The sequence below is a fragment of the Lissotriton vulgaris genome, chromosome 11 (assembly GCF_964263255.1).
Source record: "Lissotriton vulgaris chromosome 11, aLisVul1.2, whole genome shotgun sequence".
NCBI classification, from domain to species: Eukaryota; Metazoa; Chordata; class Amphibia; order Caudata; family Salamandridae; genus Lissotriton; species Lissotriton vulgaris.
Genome location: NC_141699.1, coordinates 279,947,444 through 279,967,825, shown reverse-complemented (window position 1 = coordinate 279,967,825; position 20,382 = coordinate 279,947,444). Strand labels below are relative to the sequence as shown.

The 20,382-nt window shown below is 44.7% G+C and overlaps 1 protein-coding gene across 1 annotated transcript in view; it reads right to left on the bottom strand.

The window, feature by feature from the left end:
• The window catches only part of TPCN1 (two pore segment channel 1), a 365,587-nt gene that overhangs the window by 42,137 nt on the left and 303,068 nt on the right, over window positions 1-20,382 (bottom strand). The window contains exon 25 of the mRNA XM_086943251.1: window positions 18,724-18,808. Within this exon, the coding sequence (XP_086799377.1) occupies window positions 18,724-18,808 (85 nt within the window). The remainder of the gene's footprint in view (window positions 1-18,723; window positions 18,809-20,382) is intronic.

The window sequence follows — 20,382 nt, the reverse complement described above, 5'->3', positions numbered from 1 at the left end:
CGGCACCTCCTGAAACGGAAGCGTGAGCATAGCCTGACTGTGTGGTAGGTATTTGTAATGGGGTTGGACCCTGGATTGTATCTGTCGCAAAAGGATTAAGAGGACCAGTGGTAGGGGGAACAGTAGGGGAAACAACAATAGGTGCGGGAAGTTGTTGGCGTGGAGGGGTCGTGGCTTGAGCAACCGGAGCAGGCTGCTGTGCATTGTTAACGGGTGGTACGGGTAAGGGTACAGTATAGGCTGGAGCTACGCCATCTAAATAGGAAGAAAGGAATATATCTGCTGCGGTCTGTTTGTGACGGATTTTAGTCGGAACCAATGGTGGCGGCAGATCACTTGGCATTTCCGGGGTCGCTTTTGGCAGGCCCTCGGCTAGAACTGGATACAGTCCTGTAATAAGGGCATTTCTCTGTCGGTCTTGTTGTTCTATTCTGACTCGTTCTCTTTCTTCTAGTAGTTCTTTTTCTCTAGCTTTTTCGGAATCCTCTCTACTTTTCTGAGTTCTTTTTCTGTCCGTCTATGCGATTCTTTACGCCACAATTCTATGGCATCTTTCTGTGATTGTCTGGCTTTCTTTTTCCACAACGCTTCTTCTACTCTCATGCTGCACTCGGCATCCCATGTCCCTGTAACGGGCCATCTCTGTTTCTCTTCCAAGTCTTTAGTATAATCCACCCATAAATCTAAGTACAGTATGGCATCTAAGCCATGCTTGTGGTACATAAAATGTCCTGGAGTGTCCCTAAGTGGGACGGGAACTGCTTCTTCAAGTATCCCTTTCCTAGTTCCTATCTGTCGTAATTTCGAAAACAAAGGCATTGCTACCTCTACCTGGACGCAAACACGATAAACACAATAGAAAAATGCAAACAATCATTCATACCACGACATTAAGCACATTGAAACATTTCGAACATATACTGTCTAGTACATATATTAAACATGAATCACTGAATTACTGAATGACTGAATTACTAGATGTACTGCTAAACAGTACAGATGCACTGCTAAAACAGTACAGACCGGATCTGTGTACCCAAACCCGTCTTGACCGGACACAAATTAATGCACCCGTCTTGATGCGTCCCCAGCAACGGTACTCACCGGGAAGCACGGAACGGAAGGCCTCGGAAACTCGACTCGACTGGACTGCTACGACGTCACTGCTGCTGCGCACTACGCATGCGCCTCGACGCTTCGGACAGGTGGGCCTCTGGATACCTCGGACACTGCTCTCTCGGCTGGGCTCTGGTCGGGATCCTCCGCACTCCTCACCGCCTCGTCTGGATGCTGTCCCGCAGTCTCCGTCTCCACCGTAGGCCTGAGGGAGATACAGGAAAACCTGCAGATGCGCATAGAAGTCCGTCACGGCTGTAGTAGGGGGCAAGGCCTGCGACGCATCGCCGGCGCGTGGGGTGGGGGAGGGGTTCCTATTCGGGCGCCAAATTATATGGTAAATTAAATACCGTACAAGTTTTTCCGTATAATTAATGACAGTTAAAAGAATAGCTCAATCAAATGAGAGGCAGAGTCCGTGGTATCTGAGTCATACGGGCTTTAATCAGGATGGCTCGAGCCATGGAAATCAGTTCCATCAATACAAGGGTTCGGGGGTATATGCAATGATGGCAAAAAGATGTCAACGATTTATTAACAGTACATGGCATATATAGTAAAACTGTACAATGGCGATGGATACAGTAGGCGTGACAAGTGAAAAGAGTATGATAAGAACACATGTGCGTAGCAAAAAGGCGTGTACATGGGTGTGCACAGAGGCGTGTACTGGAAACGTCACAGAAAATGTCGTAAGTGGGTGGGTGCGTAGAGGATTCTGCAGAGTCAGCTGGAACCTATGACCTGGGTGCGCGCGCAGTTAGTATGACGTATGATTGACGTAGGACTGGAGAAAGCTGGGGGTCTGACTTTTAGCACTAGTAGAGGAGACATAAGTCGGGCATGTCAGATCGACCTGTTCCTATAACACGTCTGATATCTTGTGTTTGGGGGATGTCTAGTCTGAAGTAAAAGGTCTCTCGGGCAGAGGCTATTCTATACTGAATGCATATGTGTCTAAGTGCAATGCGCGGGGCCATGGGCCTACCATGGTAACGGGAACAATGAATTACATGAAGGAGACAGGAAGGCTTGGCCCTTTGCTCTGCAGCCGGGGATATGTTTACCTATTTCTCTAGACAGGAATGTGTTTTCGAGGAGGCTGAACTGGCTACGCTGATAACTTGAAGGCAAAATACTGTTTTGGCAGGCAGGCCAGGCCGAGCCAGGCACCGCTTCGCTTGGCAGGAAGTAAGGCAGAGGTCAGGGATGTATCTCCATGCTGCAGCTTTCAGAGACAGAGACAGAAATGGTTTGAAGGCAGAATTCAGGGCCTAGCTCGGCAGAGCCAGGAAAAAACGTGAAAGTGCACTATGTAAAGACGTTGGCAAGGCATATTTAGGAACTGAATTATCGATCCATTCATGGTGGATCTGATAGAGGACATGTTAACGTTGAACGCAAATGTATTTGTGTCTTCAGATTCGGTCGCGGAGGGAAGTTACATGCACATTAGACTCGTACATGGAGACGTTGGGGTACACGTTAGGGGACATACCTGACCATAAAATTTCAATTACCTCAATGAGGTAATATAAATATAAATCAGGAACCCCAAAGCCCCCCCTCTCATACGGTAGGGTCAAGGTCTGCCAACGAACCTGTGGTGTCTTGTTTACCCAGATAAGGCGCAATAACAATGCACGCAACTGTGTAAAAAAGGTATGGGGATATTGTTAAAAAGGTATAAAAACCGGGGGGAGGACTTCCATTTTAATTATGGCAACTCTACCTGCCATTGATAACGGCAGCCGCAGCCACTTCGCGATTTGTGATTCCAGGGAGCTAACAGCCTTGCCGTAGTTAAGTCTGATTATAGTGGTGGTATCTAGATGGACATAGACCCCAAGATATTTAACCGTGTCATTGCACCATTCAAGTGGGAACTCACAAGACAAGGCAGTCATGCCAGCCGTTAGCGGAAAGATAACCGACTTATGCCAGTTTATGCTGAGCCCAAAGAATTTGCCGAACCGATCAACCTCCAATATCAAGGGCTCCAGATTCAGATGGGGCATCCTAACATATAAAATAGTATCATCCGCATAAAGCGAGACTAAAAAGGGGCCAGTGCGGTACTGGAGGCCACGGTGTAAATGTTTTTCCTGAAAATGGCGAACTAAAGGGTCCATGACTAAAATAAATAGCAGTGTAGATAAGGGGCATCCCTGTCTCGTACCACGGGACAGAGTGAAGGGTCGGAGAGGGTACAGTTGAGGCGTAATCTGGCGGTGAATTCAGTGTACAGAAGAGCCACCGAAGAAACAAAACATTCAGGCATACCCATGCCCCTCATGACACACAGAAAAAAAGGCCACTTGAGTGAATCGAATGCTTTTTCGGCATCCAAGAGGCATCCAAGAGGACGGCGGCAGCCGGCATGGCAGGGTCGATCCTATGCAATACCGTGAATAAGGTACGGTACGGAGATTCAGGCAAGTGGACCTGTGAGGAACGAAGCCAGACTGTGACGGTGAAATGATGGACTCCATTAGTAAAGACAATCGTATCGCAATAACCTAGGCCAGTATTTTATAATCTAGGTTTAATAATGATAACAGCCTATAGGAACCACATAATTTGGGGTCCCTTCCGGGTTTAGGAAGGAGAATAATGACCGCTTCTCTGAAAGTCGGAGGAAGTGTGCCTACCTCAAGCGACTGCATAAACCTCAACCAGTCTCGGAACTAAGATGTCTTTGTATGCCTTCTAGAAATCAGCAGTAAAGCGGTCTAGACCAGGGGCAGAAGAGCCCCGCAGTGCATCGATGGCTTCAATTATGCTGTCCTGGGAAATATGACGTAGAAACACTATGTCGATGTGGTGTCTGATGACATAGTTGAGGACCTGCCTACGCTTCCTAGTATTATTTAATCCTCTGACATTCCATGACATCAAAGAGAGCCCGGACGGACCGGGCTGTTGTCCTAGCTTACCCATTGAGAAATTAGCACCTCGACTGCACCGCAATGCACGTCTCTCAGACACCACAAACTAGCACCTTGATCAATAATACAGCAAAAACCATTGAAACTGAACAAATCACCCCCCCCACCCAGCCTCCTGCGAACCCCAAAGAGGCATACCTCGTCTTTGCTAACCAAATGCTTTGCAATGAAAACAGTATCATTATTGTAGGAGTCGAAGAAGCACATAGCAAAAAAAACATATTAGAGAAAGACATTGTGGTATTCACCATAGGGCGTGGCAACGCCACACCGGTCGGGCAATATACAGAACGATAACATCATGTAGGAGAAAAATGTGTGCATGAATTAAACTTAACAGAGCAAAGCCATAAATGCATAAAATCGGTCAACCAGTCCCGGGATGGGAGAAAAGCTCAACACTGTCCTGCGAGCCACCCTGTGATGGAGAGGCCGGGAGCACAGCAAAACACACAAGATGGACAGAATGTTGCACAATGGCAAAACATTCACCCCCAGTCACAGATCTGGGTTTAATCCATCGTTATTTTGCTCACCAAGCCACCCCAGTTCAGCCTTGACCCTGTGCCTCATGGGAACAGTCTAGCCCGAACTGCCAAGCCATGTCTTCCCTAAACCGGAATCAAGCATCCTAGGACCGGTTTCTGGCTATCAGCTGTCTTCAGCCAGGATAGCTTGACTCTGGGTGCGGCACAACAGGCGACCCAGAATGGTTTTTCTTATAGTTCTGGCCGAACTCCTGTGCCTCTGTCGGGGTGTCAAATATGCGAGGCCTACCATCCACATCTACCTTTAATATCGCCAGATATAGCATGCCGTATTTGAGCCCCAAGTTCTTCAAGGCAGCCTTGAGTCCATGGTATTTCCTCCCTACGAAAGAGCTTTGAGGGACGACCGGTGTACCGACGGAGAGTGCGGTGCATCCACTACCTGAGCTCGTGCCAGGTGAGGTGGGGCTGTTCCTTCTCATCAGTTGGGATGAGAAGATGTTAATACATACACTTTCAGGTGATATGATTCTTTTATCTTAACCTAGCAGTAGCTCTAATGGTCCTGAGGAAGCAGCAGGGGATCCTTTGACCTCATTCGTCTGCAGAAACATGTCGACCTAATATTCTCTTATAGTGGACATTTGTTAAAACCACTATTCAGCACTGTTTTTATTGATTTAGGAGTGTGAGGGTGCTTAATAAATTGTTTTCCCAATCACTACCTAATTTTAGATCTTCTTATCTTTTTTCACCATTCACTTTCTTTCAAGCACTGCTATTCAGTTCACCACTAGAAACGCTATCCTATTCACATTAGCATTCCACATCAGGATTAAAATACTGGTTTTTCCTGTGTATGGTAATTAAGTACCAATACAGGTTTTTTCACCCCTGATTGTGAATCATTTATGCCAAAGAGATCCCAAATGATGAAGGGCGGTCTCGATGGTGGACTGATGGGAACTTGGCTTAGTCAAAACCACTCCCTTTCCTGCATGTAAAGGTACTTTTTTGTTGGACTCTCTGTTAATCTTTGGTTGGTGTCATTTACGCCACGCCTCCTGAACCATGATGGTAAAGTCAGGGAAGAAAGCCAACTTGCTGCCCTGCCACTGGACATCTCCCATGTCGAGGGTTGAGCTTAGAGCAGCATCCCTGCCCCTGAAGTTCATGAGCCTGGCAATGATGGCCCCAGCGATCGATGAGCGCGTTCAACTACGAAGCCATGCGTGAAGGTTTCCCTGCCAAACAGCTCCGCAAGCAGCTGTTCCACAAAGGTGTCCATACGACCAGTGGCGATCGTCTCCGGGACGCCGATGATTCTTCGTTCTTGATAGATACGTCTTTGAGGATCTTTTCCACTCTGTCCAGTCGTTTCAGGGAGGCTGATGCACCATCCTCAACGTCAGAGACCCTCGCCTCCACGACGTCCAGCTGTCAGTCATTTGCTTGGATCTTGGTTCCCATGTCAGCCAATTTTTTGTCCAGGTCGTCAAATCGACCATCCAACGGCCTTAAAGCCGGCTCTCATCTCGGCTAACATGGCAGTCGCAAGGGAGGCAGGGTCCCCGGTGTCGTTTGGGCCCGCAGCCCCACCAGGCAGATCAGGAGGGACATCCGATGCAGGGCCAGCAGCCTTATCAAACTGCAACACGCGCTGTTTAGGGTCCTTCTTCCCCATTTCAAGAGGAGAGGAAAGGGACGCGGCAGTGGCCCAGCAGTCCTACAGCCGCGGCAATTCCAGAGGGCAAAATGATGAAGAGCGAGCACGTGGGTGACTCATAGCCAAAGCGCCAAGTAGCAGACTCAATGAATGGCGGACAAATCAACGTGGCAGCAGGCTCCCACATCACATGGTAATGGGGTTGAGGTCACACAGGGTCTGTATTATGTGCAGGGTAGAGCTCCAGGGAGATCGCAGATCGCAGTCGTCGCGGAGAGCCAGCCAGGCACACAGCGTAAGGGGGACGCGCAGGGCTCAGGACACTGGCGCGTAGTCTGGCTTCAATGGGGCGCTGGTACTACGAGCCCCCCAGCAGAAAGCAGTGCCCCCAATGGATGCCAGTCCGCAGTGTGAGGTCAAGGGCACAGGGCTTTCCGTGCCCCCGGGACCATAATGCAAGGGATCGAGAAGGGTTCTGCAGCGCAAACACGCTCGTGCGTGTTCATCGCAGGGTAGGTCGCGGTTCGCTCCGACTGCTGTGCATCCAGGAGGGGCTGAGGGGGGAGCCAGAGCGCCCAACGGGGACCAGTGCCACCACAGCTCCAGAGTGATAATCTGGGGCCTCCTCGCAAGCCCGCCTCCCTCCTCGCCGAGACCAGAACGCCAGGCCCCGGCGTGGACACGCCCACAAGGCCCGGAAGGCTGCGAGAGCGCTGCGAGAGCGCCGCGCTAGCGGCGGGACCCAGCCAAAGCCGCAGCAGGGGAGGCAGGGGAAGGGAAGCCTGCAGAAAGGAGCATGGGGGGAGTGCAGGGCAGCGCCGGGCACCCGTCGGGACAAAAACCTACTGCCCCCGCCGACGTCGTCTCCTCCGCGTCAGAAGGCCGCCAGGTCTTCACGCCAGCCCGTCCCTTGCCAGACCCGGGAATCCTAGCAGCCTACGTCCGGCATCAGGATGATCCCCATAGTCTCCGGGGGTTGCAGGTGGGTGTTTGTTGTTGTTTGGCTGCACCTACATCGAGCAAATAGAGGATTAGTGTGCCCGGCCGGCGGAGCTTCAGGCAAAGGCGGCCACCTTGGTCGCCTCTGTGGCCACGACCAGGGAGTTATATAGTTGCTCTCAATTTACACCTTTTCAATACTACGACTAAAATGAATCTAAAATATAGTTTCAGTTTGGATAATCACCTATATATAAAATTGAACTGTAGGATGTTTGAGGCTATTCTACTTTATCAACTGGTAAGCAAGTAAATTACTGACACCAATAAAAAGCCAATGAGAAGAGGCTGTTGATGCTATAACAAATGTACACAATCCAATGTGTTATTCCAAGATGATATTTTAATGCCTATTGCTCCACCATATTCTCAGGTGATGAAGCTGTGGTCAACTCTTGAGCATATATTTCCAACGGGAATTACTGAACTTTAGGAGTTGCTCCATGATCTCAGCTTTGGGTATGGAAAGGCTGAAGTTATTGATATACCCAGTTTAAAATAATGGTACCATCTGAGAGTCAGACACACAAGGGTAGATTCTAGGGTAAAAGTCCCCATCTGCCTTCAAATTTCTCAAATGCCAGCCTCCAATAAAAATGTAATGTGCTGATGCACTATGCCAGAGCCTATCAAGGTCCCAAGTCCTGTTCTGCTGTTATAAAATTAATTTTTAAAGGACCTTAATAACAAAATAAAAGACAGTCATTCGAACAGGTAACAGCAAGTACCAGTGCCTCAAGTAATCCACTAGTCTGCCCCGTTTTTGGGAATAGAGTTTGCTGAACTTATTTAGTATTCTAATCTTATCACATGAACTTTTGAGAGGCTTAATTCTTTTTTAAGGGCTGCACTCAAAATAATTGTTACTTAGTGAAGTCAGAATCATAAATGTTTGGTATTAAAGTAGATTTATGCTAATTGAGGCTCATGGATGATCTGTGGTTAATAAGATTTGTGGGTTAACTGCTGAGGTGTTTTCATCATGTGAACTCTATGATCAGTTATAAATAGAGCAAGGACATAGGTAGCCTCTAATTTGATTAGGTTTCGAAGGTTTTACCATGGATCAAGGAAGTAGTGCTTGATTTTAAGATGAAGAAAAATATCTACTGAAAAGATTCTGCACTTATTACATAGTATCATTTTTTGTAACATCACGTAAAAGCTCAAAACGGTTAGAACTGTTGTTGTGCAAAATATAGTACACTATATGAATGTTGTGAAAAGATCTAAGTGTTGCTTGAAGATCAATCTCAGCCATAACAGCCGGGCATTGGCAAAGCCACAAATCATAAATTTTGCCTGGTGCCACTGAATAATGAATGATGAAATCAAAACTACAAAGCCAATGTTTAATAAGTGGTAAATTCTCATTCATGCTGTGCATTCATAAGCATGACTACTCAACTCTCCAGTCCCTTATGTCATCCACTCTGCTACCTCAATTCCCTATTTTCATTATACATTTGTCTGAGCACTAGGACCATATCAGAGTACGAAATCCCCTCTTGAAGGAGCACAGTAATATATCCAAGAGTGATTTGTCAAAGTACCAACCAAAAAGGTTATGAATTTATGGACGTAGCACGGTTGATGAAGGTGGCTCGAACGCCCTGATCTTGCTGGATCTGTTGGCTGCCTTCGATACGGTAGATTATATCCTAACAGATCGCCTTCAGGAAATAGGGATATCGGGCACAGCCTTGCACTCCTCAGGTCCTTTTTTGTCAAATTGGGAATAATTTGCGGAAGTGGAGGGTCTCAAGTCACACTGCTTCAGGCTCCAGTGTGGAGTGCCACAGGGTTCATCCTTGAGCCCTACCCTATTTAATGCATATGTACCACCTCTGTCCTGATTGATCAAAACGCACAGCTTTGAGCTGGTGTCATACGCAGATGGCACGCAGATCACTGTGTCTATCTCGAGTAAAAATTGCGACACGCCCCACAACTTTAACGAGTGTATGAGACATGTAAGCAGCTGGATGGCGGAGAACTACCTCAAATTAAATTTAAACAAAACCGAAGTCCTACTCTCTGGTAGAGATACATCCTTCTGGTCCACAGAATGGTGGCCGGCAGGGCTGGACATTCTCCCTATACCAGCTACCAAGGCCAAAAATCTTTGGGAGATTTTTGACACTACTCTACCCTTTTCCCATCATGTGAAGATGCTCACCTCATCTACCTTCTTCCCTCTGAGACTTCTGAGGAAAATCTTTCCGTTTATACCACCATTACTACAGAAAACAGTGGTGGCAGCACTGGTTCAGTCTAAGCTCGATTATTGTAACGGGCTTCTGGTCGGGGCAAAAAAGTCAGTACTGGTGAAACTGCAGGTACTACAAAACCCTACAGCTTGATGGCTCTTTGGCATATCCAAATATTCATCAGCCAAACATGCCCTCAACACTCTTCACTGGCTACCTACGGAGAAGCGAATTAAGTTTAAGGCACTCTGTATCGCCTACAGAGCGCTACATAATCTAGGTCCCGTCTATCTGACAAATTACTTCCAATGGTATATTTCACCACGCACCCTTCGGTCCGCCTCTCTGAAGTTGGGGAAAGTACCGAATTTCCAACTCCAGGGATTGGGTGGAAAAAGCTTTATTAACCATCACAACTAGATGGTGGAATGAGCTACCAATAAAATTAAAACAATTTACAAGACATGCTTTCAGAAAGGCCCTAAGACTTGGCTATATACCTTATAGCCAACTTTCAGTCCAAAAGCCCTCAGCCAAACCTTGGTGGGTTTGTGTGTTTAGTTGCCAAGCTCCTAGACGCCCAAGGGTAGTAGTGCGCTATATAACTATATAAAATACAAAATAAAATAATACCCTCTATGAATTTATTTCATGTTATTTAATTTCAAGAGCAACATTACTAGGGTCACAGAGGAGTTCAGGAATTATCAGAAAAGATGCATTGTTTTAAACAGGAACTTTCCATTATGTGGGGGGTTTTGGACTAAGATGATGCAAATAAACTTTTAAAAATGAGAGGAGAGGGCAGAGTAAAAAGAGACCAGAGATGGAGCTTTAGATTATGGCTTTTACCTCAAATCCATGGCTTAGCTAGCATGTTGAGGGTGCAAAGAAGGAAATGGGTGGGCAGAGAGTAGAGGCCTCAGGAGCCAGAGTTACAGGGTTTCAGATGATGTGATTCTTGAGGAACAGAGTTATCCTATTCTGCAGCTGCACTGCACCATGAAGAAGATATCAACTCCAGAAACTGTGCATTAATTCTAAGATGGACATCAGAACCTGGTGCATATGGTGCTAAATGCCCAGCGCTCTAAAGGATAAGAAGGCTCAGGAGGCACCGTAGAAATCGACTGAGACACCCAAACAGAGAAGGGGAAGGCATATCCTGACAACTGTTGCTTTTTATACCAGTCAGTAGATTCTCATCCCATTCCAATACGTGCCTAGATTAGCCGCAGTTCTATTCAGGGAAACCCAATGTGCTGGTGGAAGGATTAATGCTAATGCGGTGGAAGGGGTAGGGTGGAAGAGGTGAGAGGAGGGTAGGGTACACCAGGGTTGTTTAGGTGGAGAGATCCCAGATGGGGACACCTGACAGAGCTGCGGGCAAGAGATAGGTAAGGAGATATCTTCCATATGGGAATGACAACAGAATATATTATCATCATTCAAAGCTCACCACATAAGGAAGCTAGTGCTCAAAGGGTATTTCCTTAGGCTTCCTTGCTGAAGCTCCCCATGCACACTACAGGAAAGCCAACTGACTTCCTATTGGAACACTATTGCATATAGAGTTCACAATTCAAAATCTCCCATTGATTGGCTCTGTCCTCAACGTATGCAAAGACCTCTTCAAAGACTCAGGCAAATCCAGGGTGATAACTCCTTGCATTGAAAAAAAATACAGGCCATCCACAACTGACCCTATTTACATACAAGAACATCCCCTAGCAGATTCCCTTGTTGTCACTACAGCCAGGAAAAGGCTGCAGCACTAGGTACTGGAGAGGCGCCCTCATCCAGATGAAGAAAGCAAAATAATTGAGGCAGCAGGCAAAGGAGTATCCGCCGGACTTGCAAATCATTGGAAGATTGCCAGATACAATAGGGCAACCTGGGATGAGATTCAAGATCTTTTTTTAAATTTTTATTTTTTTATTTTTCATCATCATCAGAGTTACAAATTTATAAGACATTGCCAGAGAAACAAAAATAACTTACAATTCAAAAATCATTATTATCAGGTTCAAAACAAATAAAGCATTTTTCAAAAACACAAAGAGCTATAGACTGGAAAAGTGAGTTAAAAAAAAAGGGGGAAAATTCCCAGGAGCAATAGAAAGCCATCATTATGAAATATCATACAGTCTTAATTGCGTTAAACTTTCCCCCCCATTTCATCTTATATCTCGCCCAGCCTCCTTTTCCATTCAATTATTGGGGCCCATATCCTCCGTCCAGCTTCTTTTTTTCCCCTCCCCTTTTATTCATATATTGCCATTTCTAAGATATATATGGCCAATACCCGAGAAATCCATTGCTGTAGTGTTGGGGGGTTAGGATCCTTCCAGAGTGTGACTATGCATAGTCTGCTGAGGGTCATAGCTAAATACAGAAACTCATGGTGAACAACATCTACGCCCTCCCTCACTACACCCAAAATCATAACTTCATCAGTCAAAGTTAAATGAATCCCCAGAGAATCCTCAAAAAAATGTTCCAAAGATTTTTTATATATATCTAGAGAGGGGCATGATGCAAACATATGAATTGTATCTGCTTGCGTGGATTGGCATCTTGGGCAGGTGTCCCCGCTTCCCCCCCCCCTCCCCTCCCCCCCACTGCGCTATTCTAGGAGGAGTGTAGTAAAGTTCAAACAAAGTCTTATATTGTTGAGATTGTAAGTTTGCCACTCTTAGAACCGAATTTGACAGTTTTAATGACTTCTCTGCCTCGTTTCCTGTTAGACCTAGTTTGACTCTCCACTTCTCATACATTCTATCAAAATCATCCTCTTTATATTTACAAATTTCCCCGTATAGTTGCGAGATAGAGGATCCCCTTCATCCCTTACACATTCCAACAATTCGATTCTTTGAAAGTTCATGTCTCCCCCCTGTTTCTTTAGCAAAACTGACCTCACTTGTAGGTACTTAAAGAAGTCTCTACGCCCTAAATTATATAAGCGTTGTGCCTGCTCATAAGAGATCGAACCGGTTGCCCCTATAAGGTCCCCAATAGTTTTAACCCCTAATGCATCCCAGCCCCTCATAACTGGGTCATGAAATATCCCCGGCAGCGATGGGTTCCCATACAGAGGGGTATAATAGTTCATTCTCCCTAGTTTTAATTTTCTCCTTATCCCAGACCAGACTAACCTTGTGGCCGCCTAAGTCTTGAACCTTACTTTTTTGTAATAACTCCTCTCTTCATAAGTAAGTAGCCATTGATTAGAGTCTTTCACTACAAGTTTGTATACGTCTGGTACACCATCTCTACCTCTCCATCTGTCTGTAACACCCCCCCCGAGCATACCTCTGATGTATTGCAGGACCGTTGCCCAATAATATGCCTTAAAGTCCGGTAGCGACAGCCCACCTCTCTCTCTTGGGAGTGACAACCTTTTTTGACTGCGGCGTGTTTTGCCCTTAGCCCAAATTAATCTATTTGTCACCTTCTCTAGCTCCCTAAACCAGCTATTGTTAAAGATTAGCGGTATGGTCCTAAATAAGTAAAGCACCTTTGGCATAAACACCATTTTAATAACATTGCAACGACCAATTGTTGTTAGGTGTAGGTTGTTCAGCTTGTCAAAGTCGATTTTAGCCTTATCTATGATGGGGCTTAAGTTCTTCAACACCACTTAGAAAGGTCTGAGGTTTACGAACCCCCAGGTATACTGCTGTTTCTACTACTCTAGGATCGACTAAAGATATTTTCTGATTTATTACCACTTGGGTCTTGTTTGCGTTTAATTTGTACCCAGACAGTCTCCCAAATGCAGCCGCTTCCTGTTCTATTTCTCTTAAGGTTGACACTGGATCGCTTGATGTTATGGCCAGGTCGTCCGCATATCCTAGGATTTTAGTTTTATGGCTGTTCAGTGTTATGGGCAAGATGTTTCGGTTCTGCTCTATCCTCCTAATGAATGAATCTATATATAAAGCGAAAAGATTCAAGATCTAATACAACATTGCCCAGAAGAATACAAATAAATGAGAAGATCTCGTAAATGAGGGGAGACTAATATAAAATGCAACAATCAAATGTGCACTAGATAGAGCTGATACTGCTGCAAGGGACATAAATCATGCTCCGTAGACATGCGTGACTATGCATATCCGGGTTCAAACCAGAGTTGCAGCAGCATGTTCTTACTGTCTCATTCGATGGGGGAAACCTCTTTGGGTCTGCTGTGGACACACAATTAGAGAAAATAAAAAAAGACACTGATACAGCCTGGGTGCCTTACAAACAACACATTCAAAAGAAACAGCGCTTTTGGCGTTACCACGGACGAGGGGCAGCAAAAGCCTGTACCCCAGAAAACACCACATATCGGCAACAGCAGTATCACCAGCAAGGGCATGTATACTGTTGTTGAGGATACAAAAACAAGGGCCAAGGTAGAGATACCCCACAAAGGGGCACCTCTACACCACTAGCTAAATGACGTGTTGACACTGTCGGCGGACACACCAGTTGTGGCCAACCATCACATCAGATCAATATTGCCTAGAATTAACTCAATAACCACCAAATATCCTGCCAAATTTAGACGTTAAATCTACAACATCTGCTAAAAGAAGTAGTAAAGGCGATACTACAAAAAGAAGTCATAGAACAAGTCCCACTCAAACATCAAAACAAAGGAGTCTACTCTCTTTATTTCCCCATACCAAAGAAAGACTAATCACTACGGCCCATTCTGGAACTGCAACCATTTAATCGCTACATACTATCCGAACACTTCCATATGGTCACATTGCAAGATGTAATATCGCTACTTTAGGAAGGCGACTGCATTAGACATGAAGGGCGCTTATTTCCACATTTCAATCCACTCAGCAGGCTGCAAATACCTATGGTTTTGTTATAAGTGGACGTCATTATCAATTCAAGGTGCTACCTTTTGAGGTGACAACAGCCCCAAGGGTTTTCACAAAATCCTTAGCTGTAGTAGCAGCAAGATTATGGAAAGAAAATATACATGGCTTTCCAGATCTCGACGACTGGCTGATCAAGAGTCCAACCAAAACCAAATGTCTAATAGACACTCAAAACACAATAGACCTTCTTCACCAATTAGGTTTCTCTATCAGTGCAACAAAATTCAATCTCCACCCTCTCCAGGTATAACTATACCTAGGAGTGATATTCAATTCAGTATCAGAAACCACTTACCCCAATCCACAAAGGGTTACCAATCTCCATCACCCTCTGGGTCTTTTTCAGCCACATCGTTGCCTACCAGTCAAAACAGTTATACACCTACTGGGGATGATGGGATCATGGATAGCGATAGTGCCACATGCAAGACTATACATGAGACTTCTCCAAGACTGTGTAGCATCACAGTGGTCACACACGCGGGTGGACATGGAAGATCTAGTGTTGGTTTCACCCAAAGTCCATCAGGCACTACAGTAGTAGAACACATCAAATTTACTGAAGGAAAGAGCCTTCAAGGACCCTATCCCAAAGGTGACAGTCACAACTGATGCATCACTCATGGTGTGGGGTGCTCATATGAAGGACATTGTGGTTCAGGGACACATGACCTCACAACAGCAAACAATGCACATCAACATGCTGGAGCGTCTAGCCATCTACATGGCTCTCAAATCATTACTAATAAACATTACAGGCAAAACTTTCCTTCTCTGAAAAGAGAATATGACTGCAATGCAGAACCGAGTGGTTGGGGCGGGGATCCATTCGATACAGCTGCCAATAGCGCAGACCATAAGCAAACACAAAATTCTCCTGGCACAATACATACAGGGGCAGGAAAACTCCCATTGCGGACCTGCTCAGCAGGACATCAACAAGTTCATGAGTGGGAAATACGCACTCATTACTGCAGCAATACTGCCACTAGTGGGGAAAAGCACTGTAATAGACCTGTTTGCCACTGCTGAAACTCAAAATTCCAAAGCTTCGAATCCGGATATCCACACCCACTATCCAACGAGAACGCTCCATGAATGGACTGGTCGGGGATATTTGCTTACGCTTTATCTCTTCTCCCACTCATTCCATACGTGGTCAGGAAACTCAGACAAACTTTGGTGACCCTAATACTAATTGCTCCCACATGGGCTCGACAGCCATGGTACACCACACTACTCAAGTTATCCCAAGTGCCTCACGAGAAACTACCCAACTGTCCAAAATGTCTCACTCACAGCAGGGGCAGGGTGAGACATTCCAGTGCACAACAGCTCTTGTAATCAGGCTCTTGAGGTCATAGAGTGTGGATACTTAAATCTTCCTCCAGAATGTATGTCTATTCTAAAGAAGGCCAGAAGACCAACCACAAAGGTTTGCTATGCAGCAAAATATAAACGTTTTGTTTTCTACCGTGTAGCCTTAAACATCAACCCATCTTCACCAAAAGAACAACAGCTAGTCTGTTACTTGTTACACTTAAAAAGGCACATTTGGCATATAACTCAATACACTTGCGTTTAGCAATCCATTTCAGCAAACCTACAAAACCAGAAGCACCAATTGCTTTTCCATATTCCTGTCATCTAAGCATTCATGGAAGGATTAAAGAGTCATTCCACCATGTTTACCTCTAGTGCCTGTGTGGAACACAAACATTGTGCCACCATTTGAACCACTTCATAATTGTCAAATACAATGTTAAACGTAGAAGGTGGCTTTACTTGTAGCAATAACCGCTCTACGAAGGGTTAGTAAAATACATGTGCTCACTGTGGAGGAACCATACTTTCAAGTGTCCCCAGACGAGGTACGTTTATGCACAAACCCAAAGTTCTTACCTAAAGTTTTATCTCATTTCCATTTAAATCAAACTCTAGAGTTTCCGGTTTTCTTTCCAAAACCAAAGACTGTTGCAGAACATGCCTTATATACACTTGAAGTTAAACTGCACTTCTGTACTACTTGGAACGTACAAAACCCTCAGGAAAACACAACTTTTTGTTTCATTTTCAAATCCACTTAAGCAGGAATAGCAAGATTGATTGTCAAATGTATCCAAATGTGTTATGCTAAAGCAAAATGAACATTAACAACTATGCCAAGGGCTCATTCAACAAGGAGGAAATGAGCAACCTTGGCTTTTTTGGGAAATATCCCTCTTAGTGACATTTGCAAAGCAGCAACATGGATGAACCCACATACATTTACAAAACATTATTGTGTGGATGTTCAAGCAAGACAACAAGCTCTAGTTGGACAAACAATCCTCCAAAAATTATTTCAAACAAACTCATCATCTCATGCCTAAAGCCAGCGTGAGAGAGGTACTGCTTTACAGTCTATGCATAGTATGTGTATCTGCAGCCAACACATGCTATATATGGAGTATTTTACTTGCCCTGTAAGCATCTGGTATTAGCTGCAGGTTCACATGCACCCTCCCACCTGTCCGGCAAGTATTAGATGGTGAGAAGAAAACACACAAGTAGAGCATGTTCAACAGCATTGCTAACTTAGCAGGATACATCTTCACTCCTTTATATGGTATGGAGAAAAAAACAGATAAAAAGGAGCTGTTGAACATGCGCAATACCTCGAGGGGAAGGAGAAACGCATGACGCCAATCATTAAACGTCCTTGAGGAAAAACAACTTGCAGAGTCCAGGCCCAACATTCGATGGTAGGAGTATGCATAACATATGAATCTGCAGCACTACACTCTACAAATAGATGCTTACAGGGTAACTAACATACTCCTTTCATAGCCAGCCTTCACTTTCGTGTTCCATGGCTTCATTTCTGCTCATGGTTGCAGTTAATTATCTGTCAATGCAGGCTCCTTCCACTCTTTATTTTTAATTCTAATTCTTCCACATATACTTAAAGAGCTGTAGAGTTCTGTAAACTGTATGTGCAGAATTGTTACTTTGTGATTTCCTGGCCAAGATTATGCCAATACCATAAAGCAACCAACAATACGGTCTTTGTTATCTCCCACAATGGAGCCAGTGATTGGGGATACATCTTTCAAATATTTAACCTCCTGTCCAGAAGCCTGGTGTTTGGGGATACAGCTTTTAAATATTTAACCTCCTGTTCAGAAGCCTGGCAATATGGAAATGTTAGAAAAACAAACAACTATGAGTGGAATGCTTGCAAAAGTGTCACCCAGTGGCAATTTCTCTGGCTGAATTGTGTTTTTGCCCACTGCAGCTCTCCAGAAAGGGAAGAAGCATATCCCAATAATGGTTTCAATCCAGTAAGAAAAGTTTAGTTGAACTGCCAGGATATGTTTCAAGCTAGTTTGGCCTCACCAGTGAGATGCAGGCGGTATCCTTTATCACAGAATCATGTCTGGGCAAACCTGTTGCACCTATGGCATCAGATTAAATCACCAAATGTTGATGTTGATGGTGGAATGCTTGCAAAAGTCTCAGCCACCGGCAATCACTTTGGGCTATGTTATGTGATAGTCATATTTGTCGCAGTCTCACCCATCAAATAAAGTACAATACAGATCAAGGCCTACCGATCAGAGTATTATGTACTCTGGGTCTGGTAGGGAAATCCCCAATATAATAATGCTCTGGTGATTGTCCCAAGACTCAACAATGAATATGTTGAACCATTACGAGCTACTGTACAACTCAACTGTAATGCCTCCAGATTAGATTTTTTTAAAACAAATTTTATTGAGTTTTATTAGTAGAAAACTTTGAAGTACAGCTGGATTATGCAGGTGTACCGTACAAATATATAACATTTAAGCAATGGATAGCACTTTTCGATTAGATTGATTATCACAGTGTGGTTAGTCGTGTAATATAATTGACTGCAGTGGGATCAATGGCAAACAAAAGTTACAAAGAGGGAGTTTGTGAACAATTAACAGTCCTATAACCCCCACTCTAACCCAACTTGTCTTCTGCCCTGTGTAATATGAAAGTGATCAAAGATTTAGGAAGATCTTGAGAGGGGAAGAGCAGGCAACGGGCCCGCAATGCTTTCAAAGTTAATTAGAGGTACCTGTGATAAGGAAAAAATAAAGAGAAAAATGTACTCTATGCAAATGTTGTAATTGTCTATCTTGGCATTGCTCTCTGGTCCATAAAGGTATTTAAGTAATTGGGACCCTAGTATAGGGCCGTTCTATCCTCGGCAGGGTCTTTTCTTTCTTACATAGTTATTCAATATGTTCTATGGGAAACCTTCATCCCATACAGTTGTTCTTCACTATGGAAACCCCACTATACTCTTGTTTATACAGATCACAAGCTGAAGGTCTGCTCAAGAGCATGACATATCAGGGCGGAACCAGAGGTTTTCCCCATCACTGCACCTACCATCTGCATCTTGGTTCTTCCTGTTGTAGTTCATCCGAAATACAAAGGCATCCAAGATAAAAGCAACAATGATCGTCATCACCACCTTAGAGAGAGGAAAAAAGAGGATGAGTAAATCCAATGGAAGGATAAGATGTGGGATTCAGAGGGGAAATAGAAGGGGCAGGGTAGAATTAGAGCTGGCAGAGAAGTGAAGTGCGGGATTCAAACCTCAAACATATTTTTTAGGGGTAGGTGGGCTCCTCTCTTGCCATTTAGAGTGACTTCCCTTATAAGATGCAACTTTATGAAGAAGGCATGCCATGTTTAAGGAGTTCTTCGAACGCTCTTCATTTCCTCCACTTGTAGTCTGTAAAAAGGATCTAGGATTAACTGGCCACCACTTTTTCCAGGTTTTTAACACCATCGCTGCTAGTGATATTTTCCTCCTGTGCTGATATTTCATCACTGCCATTGTTCATGACGAGCTCAGCTCGTCATCAGCACAGCTCCACTGTGCCTCATGACGAGCTGAGCGCGTCATGAGCATCGAAGGGGTTAAGGCACGACACTCATACAGCATATTAGTGGTTTCCACCCTAAACTGACAGCTGAACTGCAGATACATAGAATAACACAAAATGGTGTATTACTAAAAAGCCATATCTTCAAAGCATGGAACACACACACACAAACATACTGAATTGTTCCATTTACAAAATATGAAATCTAGCCTTGGAGAGATTTGATTAAATGGCTCTGTCACCTCTGCTTGACTGAACCGAGATTTTATTCTTTCAGATTTATAAAATGCGCCAAGGACAGCATATTTTTCTCATGTAAGAAAGCAGCAGTGTGGGACTTGCTCCCAATGGTTCCTCTTTTAGACTGGACAACAGTGCTCTTTCAAGGCTGACGTTAGCAGAATGTCAGCAGTGACCAAAGACCTTGGAAAAGGGGGCAGTGCACTGCAAAAGTGTGACAAGTCACCAATTCCTGCCCATCACAAGATGCTGCTATCCTAGACAAGCGAACACTGCTCACCACTTGGCAGTCTTATCCAGGGTATATACTAGACCACTTATTAACCTGAATGAACTGCAGGAAGTGAGATATAGCTGTTCTAAAAAAAATACTGAGAATAGTCCCAAGGTGCACAGCCAACCTAAATTAGCCACACAGACTTTTTCCATGAATGAAACAATGGTCATTTTGGACTCTGTAGGAAACTGGATTTTTGTTGCAGTTGTTCCCCACTTTTGGTCCCCTTTTTAGCTACTAGATGCGAATTTAGACCTGAGTGCCAGTGCTCATACTCTAAAACAAAGTGAAGTCTAATTTGGCTAATGACTTTAGCATTTCGTAAGCCCCTAGTAAATGGTACCCCAGGTACCTAGGGAATGGATGTTAAAGAAGGTCCCTAATGGCTGCAGCTTATCTTATGCTAGCCTAAGGGACCCACATACACATTGCGCACAGACTGCCATTACAGGCTGCGTGACATGGTGCAAATCATGAGTGAGAACATGACATGACACACTCCTGTTTGTCATGCCAAAGTCACTGCATCTAATATATGTAAGTCACCCCTAGAGCAGGCCTTTGAGCCCTAAGGCAGGGTGTATTATATTTTATGTGGGGACATATCTGCATGAGCAGATATGCTGCTGTTATATCTAG